The sequence below is a fragment of the Lampetra planeri genome, unplaced genomic scaffold (assembly GCF_965212315.1).
Source record: "Lampetra planeri unplaced genomic scaffold, kcLamPlan1.2.h2 scaffold_214, whole genome shotgun sequence".
NCBI classification, from domain to species: domain Eukaryota; kingdom Metazoa; phylum Chordata; class Hyperoartia; order Petromyzontiformes; family Petromyzontidae; genus Lampetra; species Lampetra planeri.
This window is the reverse complement of record NW_027614904.1, coordinates 40,175-57,230: the sequence shown is the minus strand read 5'-3', so window position 1 is coordinate 57,230 and position 17,056 is coordinate 40,175. Positions and strand designations below refer to the sequence as shown.

Genomic DNA, 17,056 nt, shown 5'->3' with positions numbered 1-17,056 from the left:
CACAGCAGAGACACAAGCACAACACACAGCAGAGACACATGCACAACACACAGCACCACGTGCACTACACACAGCAGCACAGCAGAGACACAAGCACAACACACAGCAGAAACACATGCACAACACACAGCAGAAACACATGCACAACACACAGCACCACGTGCACTACACACAGCAGCACAGCAGAGACAGCCGTACGACACGGACGAGGGGCTCGGGGGCCGGAGGGGGCGGTGCGCAACCTGCGGTGGACGTGCGGCGACGGGCTGCGACGGCGCCGTGGGGAGGGCGAGCGCCTACGACGTCCGGGGGAGCCGCTGCGGCGCCGCCTGAGCGAACAACAGCACGACGTTACACACGCACAGGTCCCCCGCGTAGCCTCACCAGACTGTTGGGGAAAGTGCCGTTGGCGAGCACCTGTTTAGACCACCGGCAAGGCGCACAAGAGGTTTGGCCAGCACCATTCCCGGCTGCCTTTGTCTCCCAGTGGAGATGTTTACACACGACACTAGCTACTCATTTATGGCTAAGTTGACCTTAGGGAGCGCCCAGGACCTGTCTAGATATCACTGGCCACCGATGTTTGACGTAGCCAGGAATCAAACCCAGGTCGCCGAGTTTGCAGGACAGTGTTGCTAACCTCGACACAGACACACTCCTCCATAACCACGCTCACACGTCACTACCTTGCGAGCAAGTCTTCAAAAACGTTTCCGAAACCATCGGGAACATTTTTGAAGCAAAGCAGCAGTGAGCCTGGTTAGCGGATGGGTGGCCACCAGACCTTGCCAGGGTTTTAGGACATGGGGCTGACAGCTGCGTCGATCACATGGCCGTGCTGGGAGTAACCCCCTCATTAGCACGGGCTTTCATCCGGCCTCTGGTTTCCTCCAACTTGACAAAAGGCTCATTCGCGGATTTGGCCAAACATCCCGGCGTAACTTGACACTCTTCAAAAAGCCCCCCCGGGACTCGGCGAGGCTTTTAATTGCCATCGGCACTGCATCACACAACGGGGGGGAGGGGGGGCTGGGAGGGGACCTCGGCGCCATCTCGTCAGGCTCCCGCCCGTGACCGTGGGCGCTAGGCCGGGCGTAGAGCGTGCCGGTGTGTGCCGGGCGATGTCCCACCTTGGTGGGTGCGGTGGGGGGTGGGCTTCCACCGGCGGCGCCCTGGCAGCGTGAAAACGACACAAACGCACGCGCACCACGGCTTTACCCATCCGCACACGCAGTCCCGAGAGCCAGCGCCGGTCACCACCGCCTGCTACACAGCGCTACCACCACCACCACCATCACGTGCTCCACAGCGCTACCACCACCACTACCACCACCACCTGCAACACAGCGCTACCACCACCGCCTACTCCACAGCGCTACCACCACCACTACCACCACCACCTGCTACACAGCGCTACCACCACCACCACCACCTGCTCCACAGCGCTACCACCACCACTACCACCACCACCTGCTACACAGCGCTACCACCACCGCCTGCTCCACAGCACTACCACCACCATCACCACCTGCTCCACAGCGCTACCACCACCACTACCACCACCGCCTGCTACACAGCGCTACCACCACCGCTTGCTCCACAGCACCATCACCACCTGCTCCACAGCGCTACCACCACCACTACCACCACCACCTGCTACACAGCGCTACCACCACCACCTGCTACACAGCGCTACCACCACCACTACCACCACCACCTGCTACACAGCGCTACCACCACCACTACTACCACCGCCTGCTACACAGCGCTACCACCACCACTACCACCACCACCTGCTCCACAGCGCTACCACCACCACTACCACCACCGCCTGCTACACAGCGCTACCACCACCGCCTGCTCCACAGCACTACCACCACCATCACCACCTGCTCCACAGTGCTACCACCACCACTACCACCACCGCCTGCTACACAGCGCTACCACCACCACCGCCTGCTACACAGCGCTACCACCACCATCACCACCTGCTCCACAGCGCTACCACCACCGCCTGCTCCACAGCACTACCACCACCATCACCACCTGCTCCACAGCGCTACCACCACCACTACCACCACCACCGCCTGCTCCACAGCACTACCACCACCATCACCACCTGCTCCACAGCACTGTGTGTGTTTGTCTCCGTGTCTGTCTCCTGGCACAAGCGCCATGGTAATATCACCGCCACTTAGTGGCGAATGGCGGCTGTTGTTGTGTCTGTGCCTGTATGTGTCTCCGTGTCTCGCTGTGTGTAAGGGTGTATGTCTCAGTCCTCTGTGTGTCTGTATATGTGTCTGTGTGGATTACCTCCATGTCTCTCTGTGTCGGTCTAAGTGGATCTCCATGGCTCTGTATATCTACGTGTATGCGTGCACGTGTATATTACTGTGTGTATCTCCGTGTCTGTTAGTATACCCCTCCACGCCTCTATCTCAATGTATACGTGTGTTCTTCCGCGTCTCTCCGCGTGTGCATCTCCACTCGACCACGGGGAGATACCAGGCGAGGTAGGTAACATCTCCTAGCCACCGTGATGATGAGGGAGACACACGAACTCCAAATATACAGCAGCAGGCGTCAGAGTCGGGATCGAACCCACGACCTCCTGTATACCAGGCGAGGTAGTTAACATCTCCTAGCCACCGTGATGATGACGGGAGAGAGACACGCAAACTCGAAATATACAGCAGGCGTCAGGGTCGGGATGGAACCCACCATCTCCTGAGTACCAGGCAAAGCAGTTAACATCTCCTAGCCACCGTCAAGGCGGCGGCGAAGAAGACGACGCTACTCTCGACGGCGCGGCCCCCACCTGGGCGGCGAGTGGTCCCGGTGCCGCGGGCGGCGCGGGGGGGATGGGTGGGGATGCACCACCTCCTTCTCCGCCACCTTCACCACTGCCGTCGCCGCCTCCTCCTCCTCCGACGACGATGACGGAGACGAGTCTGAGAACGACACGGAGCGGCGAGAGACACGCACGGGCGTCAGCGCCGGCGGAGGGGGGCGAGGGAGGGGGGCGAGGGAGGGGGGCGAGGGAAGGGGGCGAGGGAAGGGGGCGAGGGAAGGGGGCGAGGGAGGGGGGCGAGGGAAGGGGGCAAGGGAGGGGGGCGAGGGAGGGGGGCGAGGGAGGGGGTGGCGGGGGGGAGATCGCGAGCAGCGCGAATGTGTGGGCTGTGGCACGGGTTTTTTTTACTAAAAAGACAAAGATCCCCTGCGTAGCCTTAACAGACTGTTGGTGCAAGTGCTGTAAAAGTGAGCACCGATGAAGGCCGGCACGGCGCACGAGGGGGCGGGTGGCCAGCACCACTCCAGGCCATCTTTGTCTCCCGAGTGGCGATGTTTACACACCGCACCAGGTGCTCACTTTGAGGCTGTACACACACACACACACCCTTACCGGAGCTCGAGTCCTGGTTCTGGCGTCGGTACTGGCGCCGGGTCTGCACCGAGTCCGGGTTCGTCCCCTTCCTCTCCTCGTCTGAAACACAAGTAGCAGCACCTCGTCAACAGCTCCTCCTCACCCCCCCCCACACCCCCAATCAACCATCTTCGTTAACACGTCCTCGATAAACAACCCTCGTCAACAAGCTCGGCGTGAGCCTCCGTCACAAACTCCTTGGCCTCGCCCCTCGCGAGTCCCTCCTCACCAGCAGCCCGTTCGTCAATCCACTGCTAGATGAGGGCTCCCCCCCCACCCCACGCCGTGTGGATCGCGTGGGGGTTTTTATTTCCACAACGTACGTCACCACGTCACCACCACGACACCACGACACCACGACACCACGACACCACGACACCACGACACCACGTCACCACGTCACCACATCGCCGAGCAAGGGTTCGGAGGGCATTGCGGCAAAGTCCACTTGCACCGCACCACGCTCGCCGCCTTCACCAACACCCTGACGCCACCTCGTTAGCCAAAGCCTCGTTAAACACCCCTCCCCCCCCCCCCCCCATCGTCTACATCCCCCGCTCGTGCCCACCAGAGTCGGAGGATCCAGCCTTGGGAGACTTGGACAAGGAGCGGCCTCCTCCTCCTCCGTGCCGCTTTACGTCTGCGATGAACGTGAAGAGGAAAGTGCGTCAGATGAAACCATCGCGCGGGCAGTGCGAGCGAGCCTCTACCAGCTGTGCGACCAGGACTAATGTGGTGCCCGGTGGGCATGAGAAGCTGTTAAAACAATAGAATTTCATCATTTTACCAGTTAAGGCCCACCGAGCTATTGAGCTCCTTTTCGGAAGTGCCCTGGGAACCAATGATAGCTCAACGGAGTGGCTTATCACGTGGAAATTTATAGCAGCCAAATACTGCAAATACGTGTTTCTAAATGTGGAGGGAAAAACCAGAGGACCCGGAGAAAAATCCACAAGACCACGGGGAGAACTTGCAGACTCAAAATATACAGGCGTCAAGAGTTTGGGATCGAACCCACGACCTCCGAGATACCAGGCGAGGGAGTTAACATCTCACCACCGCGGAGTAGTGGGCGAGTATGAATCTGCATGTGTGTCAGGTGACTGCGATAAGGGTGTGTGTGTGTGTGCACGAGCAAGGGGAGTGTGCGTGTGTGCGAGTGAGCGGGTGTGTGTATGTGTGTGTCTGCATGAGTGGGGAGAGGTAGCGGTTAGCGCGACGCTGCGCTATGAACCTGGCGACCCGGGTTCGATTCCCACTCACGGCCAACAACACCCAGTGACGATTATTTGAACCGGTCCTGGGCGTCCCCAAGGTCGACTCAGCCTCAACATGAGTACCTGGTGCGGTGTGTAAACATCGCCACTGGGGAAACAAAGGCGGTCGGGCGTGGCGCTGGCCACCCACCCCCTCGTGTACCGTTGCGGCCTTCATAGGTGCTCGCTAACAGCACTTGCCCCTACAGTCTGTTAAAGCTATACAAGGGATCTTTGTCTTTGCGTGCATGAGTGAGGGCTACCCACCTGGGTGAGGAGAGTGGGAGCGGTGAGGGTGGCGAGTCCGGTGAGGTGCCGACCGATGTGAGTGGCGCCGGCGTGGTGAGGAGGCACTGAAGGATCGAGACCGGGATTTATGCCTGTGCCAACAGCAGCAGTCACCATCATCATTAGAGAGCTACCACACACACCACCACCACCACCCGAGCACACTGGCCATACTACAACACAACTACACACATCACCCATAGCATACACACTTCTCACACTACCACACACAACACCATACACCACCATACATCACACCAACACCACCACCCTACATCACACCAACACCACCACCCTACATCACACCAACACCACCACCCTAGCACACTGCCCATACTACAACACAACTACACACATCACCCATAGCATACACACTTCTCACACTACCACACATAGCACTACCATACACACCAGACTACCCATAGCACACACACTTTCTCACACTACCACACATAGCGCTACCTACCATATACACAACACACCACACACAACACGCATACAACATATACCACCATACAAAGACCACCATCCACATCGGAACATTAGCCACAACTTGCAGACAACCCGTACCGTACACACCCCATACCGTCCACGCCGAACCTCGCACACAACACCATTCACGACACCGCACCGTCACACCGCACCGTCACACCGCACCGTCACACCGCACCGTCACACCGCACCGTCACACCGTCACACCGCACCGTCACACCGTCACACCGCACCGTCACACCGTCACACCGCACCGTCACACCGCACCGTCACACCGTCACACCGTCACACCGCACCGTCGCACCGTCACACCGCACCGTCGCACCGTCACACCGCACCGTCGCACCGTCACACCGCACCGTCACACCGTCACGTCGCACCGTCGCACCGTCACACCGCACCGTCACACCGTCACACCGCACCGTCACACCGCACCGTCGCACCATCACACCGTCACACCGCACCGTCACACCGTCACACCGCACCGTCACACCGTCACGTCACACCGCACCGTCACACCGTCACACCGCACCGTCACACCGTCACACCGCACCGTCGCACCGTCACACCGCACCGTCACACCGCACCGTCACACCGCACCGTCACACCGCACCGTCACACCGCACCGTCACACCGTCACACCGTCACACCGTCACACCGTCACACCACGTGCGACCCTCACGTGCGTGGGCGGGGGGAGGAGCGCCGTCCGCGGGAGCGTGAGCGCCGGCGCGAGGACGAGGAGTGGTGGTGCGACGGCGACGGGTGGCGGTGGCGCCGGGGGCTGGCTCGGCGCATGCGGTGAGGCGAGCTGCGGCGACGCGTCGGCGACGACCGGCGCCGCGAACGCGACCTGCACGCACACAAAGACAAAGATCCCCCGTGTAGCCTTAACAGACTGTTGGGGAAAGTGTTGTTAGCGAGCACCTGTGAAGGCCGGCACAGGGTGGGTGGCCAGCACCACGCCCGGCCGTCTTAGTCTCACCAGTGGCGATGTTTTACACACCGCACCAGGAACTACCTCGGGAAAGCCAGGGATTGGTTCGGTCGTGAATGGGAATCAAACCCAGGTCACGAAGCACAGTGCGCAAACCACTGCACCACTGCTCCGCATACCATCACACACACCCCACCCAACCACCCGTATCACCACACCACCCCCATATAGCTCACACACCACCACCAGCACCAATAATACCACACACCACCCATACCTCTACTTAAGTTACATCTAAAACTCAGTCCGCATTACACATTCAGGCCTTTTGCCAATCCACTGCTGGATGAGGGCCTCGCCAAACCTATGCGAGTCTTGTGAAGTTACTTGACCACACTTCACCACGCTGGTCAGTGCGGTCTAACCAAGAGGGAGCACAGGACCGGTTCGGGTCTCACTCGACAGACTCTAGGCAATGGAACTCGGGTCGCCGGGTCCAGAGCGCAAGTGCGGTCGCCACTATGCCACCGCTCCACCCTCAGTTTCCCATTAGAGCCGGTTGAACAGCCACTTCTCTATTGAGACGGCCTTCATCCAGCAACGGAGCGATCGCGGCCGACGGCGTGCAGTCTCACCGCGAGCGGGAGCGGTGGTGCGGGCGCCGTCGGGAGTGTGAGCGCGAGCGGCGCCGGTCCTTGCCGCGAGCGGCGCGCGCTTCACCGTCCGAGTCGGCCGCCTCCACCTCCTGCTGCTTCTTGGCGGGCAGCGACGGGGGCGGCACCGCCGTCATTCCCACCTCCACTCCCCCCGCCAGCGCCGCGGCCTCCAGCCTCATCACCTCGCTGGGTCCACGCACACACACAGGCCGACAGGGCATCAACGTAAGTTTTGCGAGACCATTACACGGCCAAACCTCTTATGAAGTGTAGGGTTGTTAATTGAGCTTTCTCGCGTGATTGATGAACGCAAACACAAGGGAGAACAAAACACACGGATATGCATGGGTTGTTTCGATTTAAAGCTTTCGTGACTGCAGGGATTCATCTTCTTGGTTCTTTCGGTAAAATCACGTAGAAGGAAAGTAATAAAATAATAAAAAATAAAACATAATAAAATAATTCTCACGACGTTTCGGCCACAACGCAAGCAGCCGTCCTCAGGTGACTTTACCGAAAGAACCAAGAAGATGCATGGGTTGTGTTCACGCATTCCAATGCACGTCTGGTCCTCGGCAGAAGTTAAACGGCGATGATGATGACGAAGTCGCGTTGCTAGCCGCACAACGAACGAGGGGACGTCACAGGTGAAGACGTCGCCATGGGGAGGCGAGCGAGCGCGTGTGTGGCCACGTGATGTCATCGCCTAGGCCGTCATTAATACAGTTATCTTTACGAGAGTTAGCGTATGCCCTCGTGTTCGCCGGACAGATGGACAGAGCGAGCTAGCGCATTAACGCTGTGAAACTTGCTTGGAATGCATTAACGATGAATTGCGAAATACAATTACAGACATACGGGGTGACCTATACCGCGTGTCGTATCGTGAGAATTCATATCACACCGTATGCTATTGCGAAAGTGAACAACGCGCTGACGCAATTCGGAACCCCCTGGGGACGAGGCTGGTGCCCACCTGGTGGTGGAGGTGACCTCGGGGACCGGCGACGATGCCGCCAGACCGTGGTGCGCCGCCGACTGATCGGGTAGCGCCGGGGGCGAGTCTCCATGGTGAGTGCCCGCCGGCGGGTGGCTCATCTGCCCCAGCGCGTGCGCCAGCGCCGACAGCTGCGCGAGGTTGGGCACGGCCGACACCGGCGTCGCGGCCGGCGCCGGGGTCGGCTGCGCGGCGGCGGCGTTGGCGGCCTCCAGGAGAGCGGCGTGGGGGTGGTGCGAGGGGGCGTGGGACGGCGCCCGTGACGGGGACGGGGAGGCCGAGGAGGAGGAGCGACGGCGGTCGCGGCGGCGTGGGGAGCGAGAGTGGGAGCGGCGCCTGGACAAACGCACGCCAAGACACGCGGACAAACACGCGTTTTCACGTGCCCCCAATAAGAAAGATCCCACGTGTAGTCGACGCAAGTGCTGTTAGCGAGTGGCACCTGCGAAGGCAGGCATGGCACGCGAGGGGGTGCGTGGCCAGGACCACGCCCGGCTGCCTTTGTCTCCCCAGTGCTGCCGTTTACACACCGCACCAGGAACTCATTGAAGGCCCAGGACCAGTTCAAACATTGGTAACCGACGCTAACCGTGAGTGGTAACCCAAAGTCTGGTCACCAGGTTCGTAGCGCTACGTATGCACGTTGAATTTCTGCACTAACCAATGCACCACCGCTCCAACGCACCCTCACAAAGACGACAATAGCAGCACACATTCGACCACTCAGTGATGGCGACATCACCACAGCACTTGCGAGGGCCGACCGTTGTCCCGGCCATGCGTTTGCGCGAGAGGCGTCCGTTCACCTTGTGGGGCCGCTCCGACGAGGGGACTTGGAGCGCTCTCGCGCCTTCCTCTCCTCCTCCCTCTTCTCCGCCAGCGCCTCCTCCTTCATCTTCAGAGCTGCCAGCTTCTCCTGTTCCAGCTGAAACCGGCAGCAGCAGGAAAGCGTCACCCCTCGGTAGGCTCTCAAGAGGAGGAGGTCAGGAGAGCTCTATCTGCTGAGGTTACTATCCCGAAGCTACATTAATAATAACAATGAACATCCCAAAGCATCTCTGGATGAACAGATGATGCCTTTTACAATTCGCAAGTAGCACACACGCCTCTAAATCATCCACAGCGCACCCGATCTTGTCAGATCTCGGAAGCCAAGCAGGGCTAGGCCTGCGCAGCCCTTGGATGGAAGATGTTCGTGTCTAGGACAGGTGTCATCGGCTGCCACAGGGCCGCCTTGTCAACAGGTGGCTGAATCGCAAAATACATTGTTGTACTGCACTGTTCTCCAACACCTATGCTTCCCCCGCTTTTACCAACCCGCACGGAGCAGTGAAGTACTGTCAAAGAACTCCCTCACTCCACACGGTATGGAGAAGTCCTCATCCAGCAGTGGATTCACAAGAGGGCTACACACGAGCAATGTGTTAATGTGACGCTGCGAATGACGCCAAGCATGCTTGGGAAGGACACTCGTGGCTTGAGGTATGTATGTACGTCATGTTCCCATCACTAACGAAACATCACTACTAATTACTAGCCATTTCTCATCACCACGAACCACTGAGCACTGCAAATAATCACGAATCACCAACCACAGCCCATATATAAACACATTCCTGCGGAGGGAGCTGGTAGGAACGTCGGGTTGCTCGGTCAATGGCCAGGGTCAACGGCGGCGTGGTGTATTCCGCAAATATGCCCGACTGTGAGGGCGGGCACAAGCCGGCGTGAGTAGGTTAAATGTTGAGTTTTATAAGGGCACCACGGGGTGACCAGTCCCTCCCCACCCAGCCCCTCCCCTCCCACCCCCAGCCCCACCCCACCCTCCCCACCCAGCCCCTCCCTGCACGATGGACTGACACAATAATCCCCTGTGGGCTGGTGGAACCAGTGGGTTCCTACCAGTAACATTTAAGTATACTTTGACCTTTTCGCACCGTTTGTAGCCAACCGTGTTCATTGGAGGTGTGGGGGTACGACGGCCAGTGGCAGGGACTAACTCCTGAGTGGCAGCCCAATGATGGGACACGTCCGAGAGAGGACGCCCAACACAGGAGACGGAGCGGTAAAAACCGGCTCGTGCGCCGGACGGAAAGTCGCGTCGCGTGACGGCGAGACACGGCGGGCAGCCTGCGGAGGCCGCTCGCCGGGCGGCGAATTGATGGTGGCCGTTGATGAGGGGTGGACGGGCGTGACGAACCTGTCTCTGCTTGATCTCCTCCTTCTTCTGCTCGAGGAAGATGGAGGGGATACCGGCGATGTTCTCCTGCGCGCTCAACAGCAGCGGCCACAGCTCGCCCACGAAGAGCCGCGCGTTCTTGCCGTTGAGAAACCCCGTGAGGTTGATCTGCATCAGGCGCCCGTCGGGGTTCTGAGGGCAACAAGGGGCACAATGGCGCCACACCGCGCCGATCTCAGCGCCCGAGCGCCAATCGGCAGTCCAATGCACGTCACTCGTCAAACTGACACATGCAGCGTTCAGAGCCGCCCCCCCCTCCACCCCCCAACAATCTCTCGCCCACAAGTCCCATCAAGGCACCCCCCACCCCTCCACTCCTCTGTCAGTGACGCAAACTTCTTAAAGTGTAAAGTCGCCAACAGGCCTCGAAAAAGTCACTAGATTGGCATTCTCAAGTAGTCAGACACGTCGTTAGACAACTGCAGTGATTCGTAAAAGATTTTTTGGGGTCAGGCCATGTAATGATCTGGCCAAATTTTTGTCGCAAGACCGACCCCCCCCCACCCTCCTCACCACCCCACATCGCCAATAAATTTACATTTTCAAGCGTTTAACGTAAACACCTCCGTGTTAAATTTACGAGGCACTCAACAGAGTTGCACCCACCTCGTTGCCGTTGGGTACGCGGCTCTAAATGCTTTGAGCGCACGCAGAGAGCTTTTTCCAAAATCCACTGTTGTACTCCACTTCTATGCGCCAGCACTTACACACCCCGCGTTGCTGAGCAAGAGCGGCCACGGCCCATTGGACTCCACACGCCCCGACGGCCGCAAGAGGCAACTTAAAGGGCCACAAAAAGATTCCAAATCTGGAGTTAATTTGCCCGACTACATCGCTTTTTTCCAAGGGGCGACTTGCCTACCAGAATTAAAGGGCAAGGCGGAAAACAGAAATAAGCAAAGGCTCAGATTTTCTCGGCAAGGTGTCGCCAACTAATAAGGGTACAGCGTGGTGTCCTGCTAACAAGGGCTCAGGAGAACCAGGTGAACCGATAAAAGATAGAAGATCCTTAACGCACACTCCTCGGAACCCCGACTAAACCCCGCACGACGACCAAGTCCTCGTCCTAGGAAGTCACTACGTGTAATCGCTTTTAGGGGAAACGCAGAAAGTCGATAAATCTAGCGACACACACTCGGCGAGTCGGCAATGCCGCGGTCCGCGTGGCGAGACCCACGGCCGAGTGTGCGCGTCGTCACAACCTGCCCTCCTCGTCGGGCTCCCCGTAAAACAATGGCTACCAAAGCGGAGCGTCGCATACGAGCCCACTCATCAGCAGGGCCAGCACAGGGCGAAGACATCCAAAGCAGCGCCGTGCAGGGTGGAGGCATTGGGGATCAGTGGCGCTTTGCCGCAAAAGAACAGAAACACTTGGGCTCGCTTACGCGGAAAAATATTACGCAGAGTAATGAACCAGTATGTATTAATTTAAATACGAATAATGCTCCGCAAGGGCACTCAATGCGTGTTTATGCGGTGCTGCGTATGCTAATCGTGTGCGATTGCATGAACATCACTCCGCACCTATTACATTAACAGGGCACCGTCGTGATGACGGGAGTGCTCTTGCCAATAAAAGTCTGGCGATGCACAAATGTTCATTTAACAAGTTCCACCGAAGGTCGAAACCCGATGCAGCGTTCAATTCACTTAAACAAGCGCTGCCGATTAACGCAAGTATGGAAGAGCAATAGGCTGACAGGCTAAGACACTTTGTTTTCTTTATGTTAAGTGATTAAGGTGAAAAATGCCTATTCATCTATTTATAACGATCAACAGCACACTACGAGACTTGCACAATAATACTACAAGGGAGAGATGTTCTAGTGCTGACCCTGCTCACAACCGGGCACACAACTTTAACTCACAACACAGAGAGCGGTCGAGCTATCTGTGACAGCGGTTCACCGGCGCTGGCGAGACGAGTATCGGCAGTGGTGGTGGTAGTAGTCGTGATATCGTGGTGGTGCGGTGGCAGTGAGGATGCACCGGAAGTACTAAGACATCGGAGGGAGGAAGGAGAGTGCGTGCGAGAGTGGCGTCTTCAGACGTGGCGCTCGCCGGCGGGGCGGGCAGGCTGCAGGGCCGGGCCGTGCCCCCAGGGCCGACAGACATGCGTCTCTCTCACCGGGCCCTCCCCCGCTAGCGCAAGCCATTACCAACCATGTACCACACATCTGAATCGCAACACACGAACAAGCAACCATGAGATGGGCCCCGCGACACACAACGCCCCTAAGCTAGGGTTTGAGGCAATGCTGCCACGACTGGGATTGTCCTACGGGTTAGACTCGCCATCGCAACGCAATTGGTCATGGTCAAATACCGCAATGCAGGAGCCCTCCTGAAAAAGTGCGGCTTTCCTGGATAATATTTTGCTGGTTAGCAAAAATATTATTCTAGCGGAATTATTGCCGCTCATTTTACGTGACATAACAAAAGGACGGTAAAAATAGAGTTGGGAATAAATGGCCGTTAACCCATTTAATCGGAGCTTCACAAAATGACCGACATACTTTCAGCAGTCCGTTTAATTATTTAACGGCTAATTACACACGCGGCACAATTATCGCAGTCATGGCAGGCGGGAGGTGAACAAATTTCAGCTGAAGAACGCGCCTATCATTTGCGGGTGCTGGAAAAGCACAAACACGATACGCCGCGATACAACTGTGGCCTGCAAGTAGCAGTTTACGGGAAACAGATATTGCGATAATTGTTGTATCGGACATTTTATCCAGTGTCCCATCCGTAAAGGTTGAGTATCGAAAAATGGGATCGTTAATCACTACTGCCGCGAGAGATTTCACTCGTAGCATCAGCAGCAGCGGCGCCACCGCGATTACCTCCTCAGTTCGGAGAGAAAAGTGACTAAATCTGAGCGTTGAACACCACCACCACTGCAACTTTTTTTTCTTGAAAAACCAACGTCAACATTGTAACGTTTAACCACACACACACGCACGCGCGCGCACACACACTGGCCACGAGCGATAGTAAATTTTAAATAGATGCGGTTAATTATGCTCCGAATATAATTAGTACATTGTTTAAATTAACATGTGAGTTTTTGCCGCCGTTCATAATCCCGAGTGCGGTTTTCCGGGTCGGGCTGCGTGTTTGAGCGTTCTTTCTCTCAACCTTCAACGCCACGCACTGCTTGCTTACTTACTTAGGGCGTGTACAAAAGTTGACTTCAACGAAAAAAAAGAGACCCGGAAAACCACACTTGGGATTTGAAATCACCATTTAAATTAAGTATTAAAAACAAATATGCCATTCATAGTTAATCGAGTATAAAATGTACTTCTGCCGATCGGCAGCTACAAAACACATTGGATAACAGTTTAAGGCATTACAATGATTACTTTGTGCAATTAACCTGCTTGTCAGACTCACCTCCGCTTAACACAGCACTGGAGAATAGGAGTCATGATGTGTGAGCTAACAACTTGAGATGAAATAACTCCAAATTGGGTGTCAGGCCTTTTAAATCATAAATCACATCATTAGACACCATCAACACAGAGTGTGGACAGTCAACAACAGTCATTGTGCATTTGCTTACAACAACAACCACAACATTTCAAGGTTCATACCCCCGCCCTTCATCAACAGGTGCCCAGCAACAGCAACAACAACAACAACGACGACGAGAGAGAGGCAAGGCCTCGTCGCCAGCGCGTCGTTACGTGAAGCTGCGTGCGCCAAGAGCAGCGACTGCTGCCTCTGCTGGATTCTCTCCTGCGCCGGAGCTGCTGCGATACGAATCGTCGCCGTACCCCATACCCACAACCCATCGACTGGAATCGGACTTGGCATCTGCATCGTGTTGTTTTTGTGCCTTGCTGTACTTCCTATCCAAAATATTTATTTTTCGAATGCGGTTCACCGAGCATAAGGCTGCTCCGAGCACACTCGTCACTGTATATAGTTACATTCTGTTAATGCTGATATTTGGTAGTTACACAAGAAAACATCATGATGACGTCATATATAATAACCCTTCTGCTGCCAATTACTTTGGAACACATTTTGCAAGGCACTTATTTATCTAGAACATTAAATACTGCGTTGGTTATTTCAGACATAGCTCAGAGGGTGCCGCTCATTGCAGAGGTCCGTGGTTCAAATCCCACGGGCCACCCTGGTTATTACTGTGGCGTGCATTAACGAGAAAATATCACGCGTCGTCTGCCTCTCTGCGGATGTGAGAAGATCCCTCAACGTCATTCAAATTGACTAGGCCACTCAGCGCCAGCATCTTGGTTCCAATTTGCCAAATTCGATAACACATAGCGACATCACCCATGTGACGAGTCTTCCTTCCTTCCTTCGTGAAAGCCTCGTGCTATCAGAAAGACGCGGATACCAAAACGGACTAAACTATTCCTCTAATTCATACATAAATGTTTTTATTTTATTATGTTTGATTTTTATTATTTTATTATTTCCATTCTACGTGACTTTACCGAAAGAACCAAGAAGATGAATCCCTGCAGTCACGAAAACTTTAAATCGAAAAATAAATGTTTTTGTTAAGAAACTAAATCTATTTTTTACGCTAATCGCAACACGATATATTGCGAAGGGGGCGATGCAATTATCGTGGGGTCCCTCCGTATCGTACTACGGCCATATCACAGCAACCCTACCACGTGGAGAGAGTGCAGCAAAAGGCCTCTGCTGCAATCGCTACAGCGCACTATGCACAGCAGCAAAGAGCCATCACGGACGGGCGGATAAACGGCGCCAAGCTCACGGCATTGGTTACATGTAAAAGGGGTTGCGGACGCTAGCAATTAGGCGTGTAATGACACTCAAGATCCCTCGATTTGAATCGATTCTCACGGTTCATGTTATGTGCGTCCAATTGACGACAGGTTGTTCACAGTTCATGCACGAGAGTGGTACGATTTACAATGTAACATTTAGGCTGACGGTGTCAACAAAAGTGAACATAATAAGCGACGAGTTATACAGTTTGTCCTCGAAATGTTGCGTGCACGTGGTTATACCGCGTGTAGCAGGTCGTTTTGTAGGGTACCGCTAAAATTTGTAATAAAAAATATAAATCAAAGCACTGCGGACGCTTGACACTGGAACGCAACGGCAAATTGTCGTGAGCTGCGTCTCCATGCTGCTCTTACGCGTCACGCTTACACGCAGCCCCAGTCATCACTGGATTGTGCGCTCACGTATTGGCTTGTGATTTTTGGTGGTTTCAGCGGAGGTTTTATTTCCCCTTTATAATGATTTTCATATAATTTGTTATTGAATACAAAGAACAATATAACGAGACAAATAATGCCGAATGCAATTGATGAGGTTTGGTTCCAAAAACGGATGTATACCGGGGCACACTCCACCCCTATTAGACATCCCGCTCTTTCGAGGACACACTGTTGTTCAAGGTGTAAAAACAAAGCAATGAGAGAGAGCACAAATTCAATCAAATCGTGGCCGCAAATTGGGATAACTGATCGAATCGCCGGGCCGATGAATCGTCACATGTCAACTGGGATCGCCGTGACGTCACAGCCGAGCGCTGCGGCTCTCCGGTCCGTGATGACGGATCGCTGGTGCTGGGTGCGGGTGTCACAAGTGCGTGTCTCACCTTCTCCTCCAGCTGATTGAAGACGAACTCAATTACGACGTCGTCCTCAAAGCCGAGCATCTGGGTGATCTTCTGCGTGATCCACGGCTTGATGGTCTCCAGGTTCACCTTGGTCATGTCAACCTGGAGACATCGGGACACCAGTCAACACGAGCCGCACACCCCGCCAAGTTCCTCCAAACCGAGTGGCCGAGGCAATGCCCGTCAGAAGCGTCGCAACAGTCGTGCTGGCTGCTATCATTATCATAAACACCGTGGAGCGGAAGATCTAGCAAGCACAGGTTCATCCGTGTCTCACCAACACACTTATTGTCAACAACCATGATCAATCCACTGCTGGACGAAGGTCTCCCCAAGATGTCATCATCCCTCCGTCAACACGATGCGATAGTCCACCCGACTCCTGCACATGATCTCATTAGTGGCCATATTTTAATAACTTTCATAGATGCAGCGATTACATTGCGATGAATGGGAGAGCAATCGGCGGCTACAGGGGTGACATGAACCCATGAGGTAACAAAAAGGAATGAAAACACCTCGATTCGAAAGCACGGAACTTGAGCCACGCGTCACGAGGGTTAGAAATCCGCAGCAATTGACTAAACGATGCATCATTCCACCACTATCAACGTCACTTAATCCAGGCATGCATTCCACCAATGCTATTAAAGTCTCTTTTTTTCCTTTAACTCAATTTACAGTTGACATGCACTCATACGCAACACGATATAGTCTAGCATTGGTGTATGGTTCAATCAACTTCCAATTATCTGGGGTAACAGAGGAAGGGGTGGCCCAGGTAAAGAAAACACTTGGACAATGCAGTACAATGTCACTTAGGTATGAAATGTATTAATCGTTTAGCGATATGGAATCCAGGACTAATTTTCTGTTTTCATTGCTTATCCGGTTTACTTACCAACGCGTGGGCAGTCACGTGAGCTCCGAGTCGATGACATTTGACGAGTGAGGAGTAGCTAATGATTAAACCAGCGTGCAAGTAAAACATACTTAAAAAATAAATTTCACCATGCACGGTTTAATCTACAAACTGGGTAAATCCGCAGTTTGCAATGCCCAAGGGCAGCAATAATAATAATCGGCAAACTTCACTTTCTGTAAACAATGAGAAACACATTTCTTTGAA

The 17,056-nt window shown here is 55.0% G+C and overlaps 1 protein-coding gene and 1 long non-coding RNA gene across 4 annotated transcripts in view; both read right to left on the bottom strand.

Moving 5' to 3' along the window:
* Positions 1-17,056, bottom strand: part of SRRM1 (serine and arginine repetitive matrix 1) — a 30,547-nt gene that overhangs the window by 10,647 nt on the left and 2,844 nt on the right. Inside the window, exons 1-13 of one of the 3 annotated variants that reach the window (XM_078623286.1) lie at positions 13,689-13,772; positions 12,158-12,286; positions 10,251-10,421; positions 8,857-8,975; positions 8,030-8,386; positions 7,033-7,239; positions 6,143-6,313; positions 4,948-5,060; positions 3,993-4,064; positions 3,404-3,484; positions 2,819-2,951; positions 1,131-1,172; positions 243-329 (exon numbers count right to left, since the gene is read on the bottom strand). In XM_078623286.1, the coding sequence (XP_078479412.1) occupies positions 243-329; positions 1,131-1,172; positions 2,819-2,951; positions 3,404-3,484; positions 3,993-4,064; positions 4,948-5,060; positions 6,143-6,313; positions 7,033-7,239; positions 8,030-8,386; positions 8,857-8,975; positions 10,251-10,403 (1,535 nt within the window). In that variant the 5' untranslated portion in view covers positions 10,404-10,421; positions 12,158-12,286; positions 13,689-13,772. Of the gene's footprint in view, positions 1-242; positions 330-1,130; positions 1,173-2,818; positions 2,952-3,403; positions 3,485-3,992; positions 4,065-4,947; positions 5,061-6,142; positions 6,314-7,032; positions 7,240-8,029; positions 8,387-8,856; positions 8,976-10,250; positions 10,422-12,157; positions 12,287-13,688; positions 13,773-15,906; positions 16,030-17,056 lie in introns of those variants that run through there. The other 2 variants (XM_078623283.1, XM_078623285.1) reach the window with 2 other exon arrangements.
* On the bottom strand, positions 1,462-2,073 carry LOC144740432 (uncharacterized). Its single transcript, XR_013589639.1, has 3 exons — positions 1,855-2,073; positions 1,654-1,679; positions 1,462-1,528 (listed from the first exon to the last, which is right to left on the bottom strand). It is a non-coding gene; the product is annotated as an uncharacterized LOC144740432 (long non-coding RNA).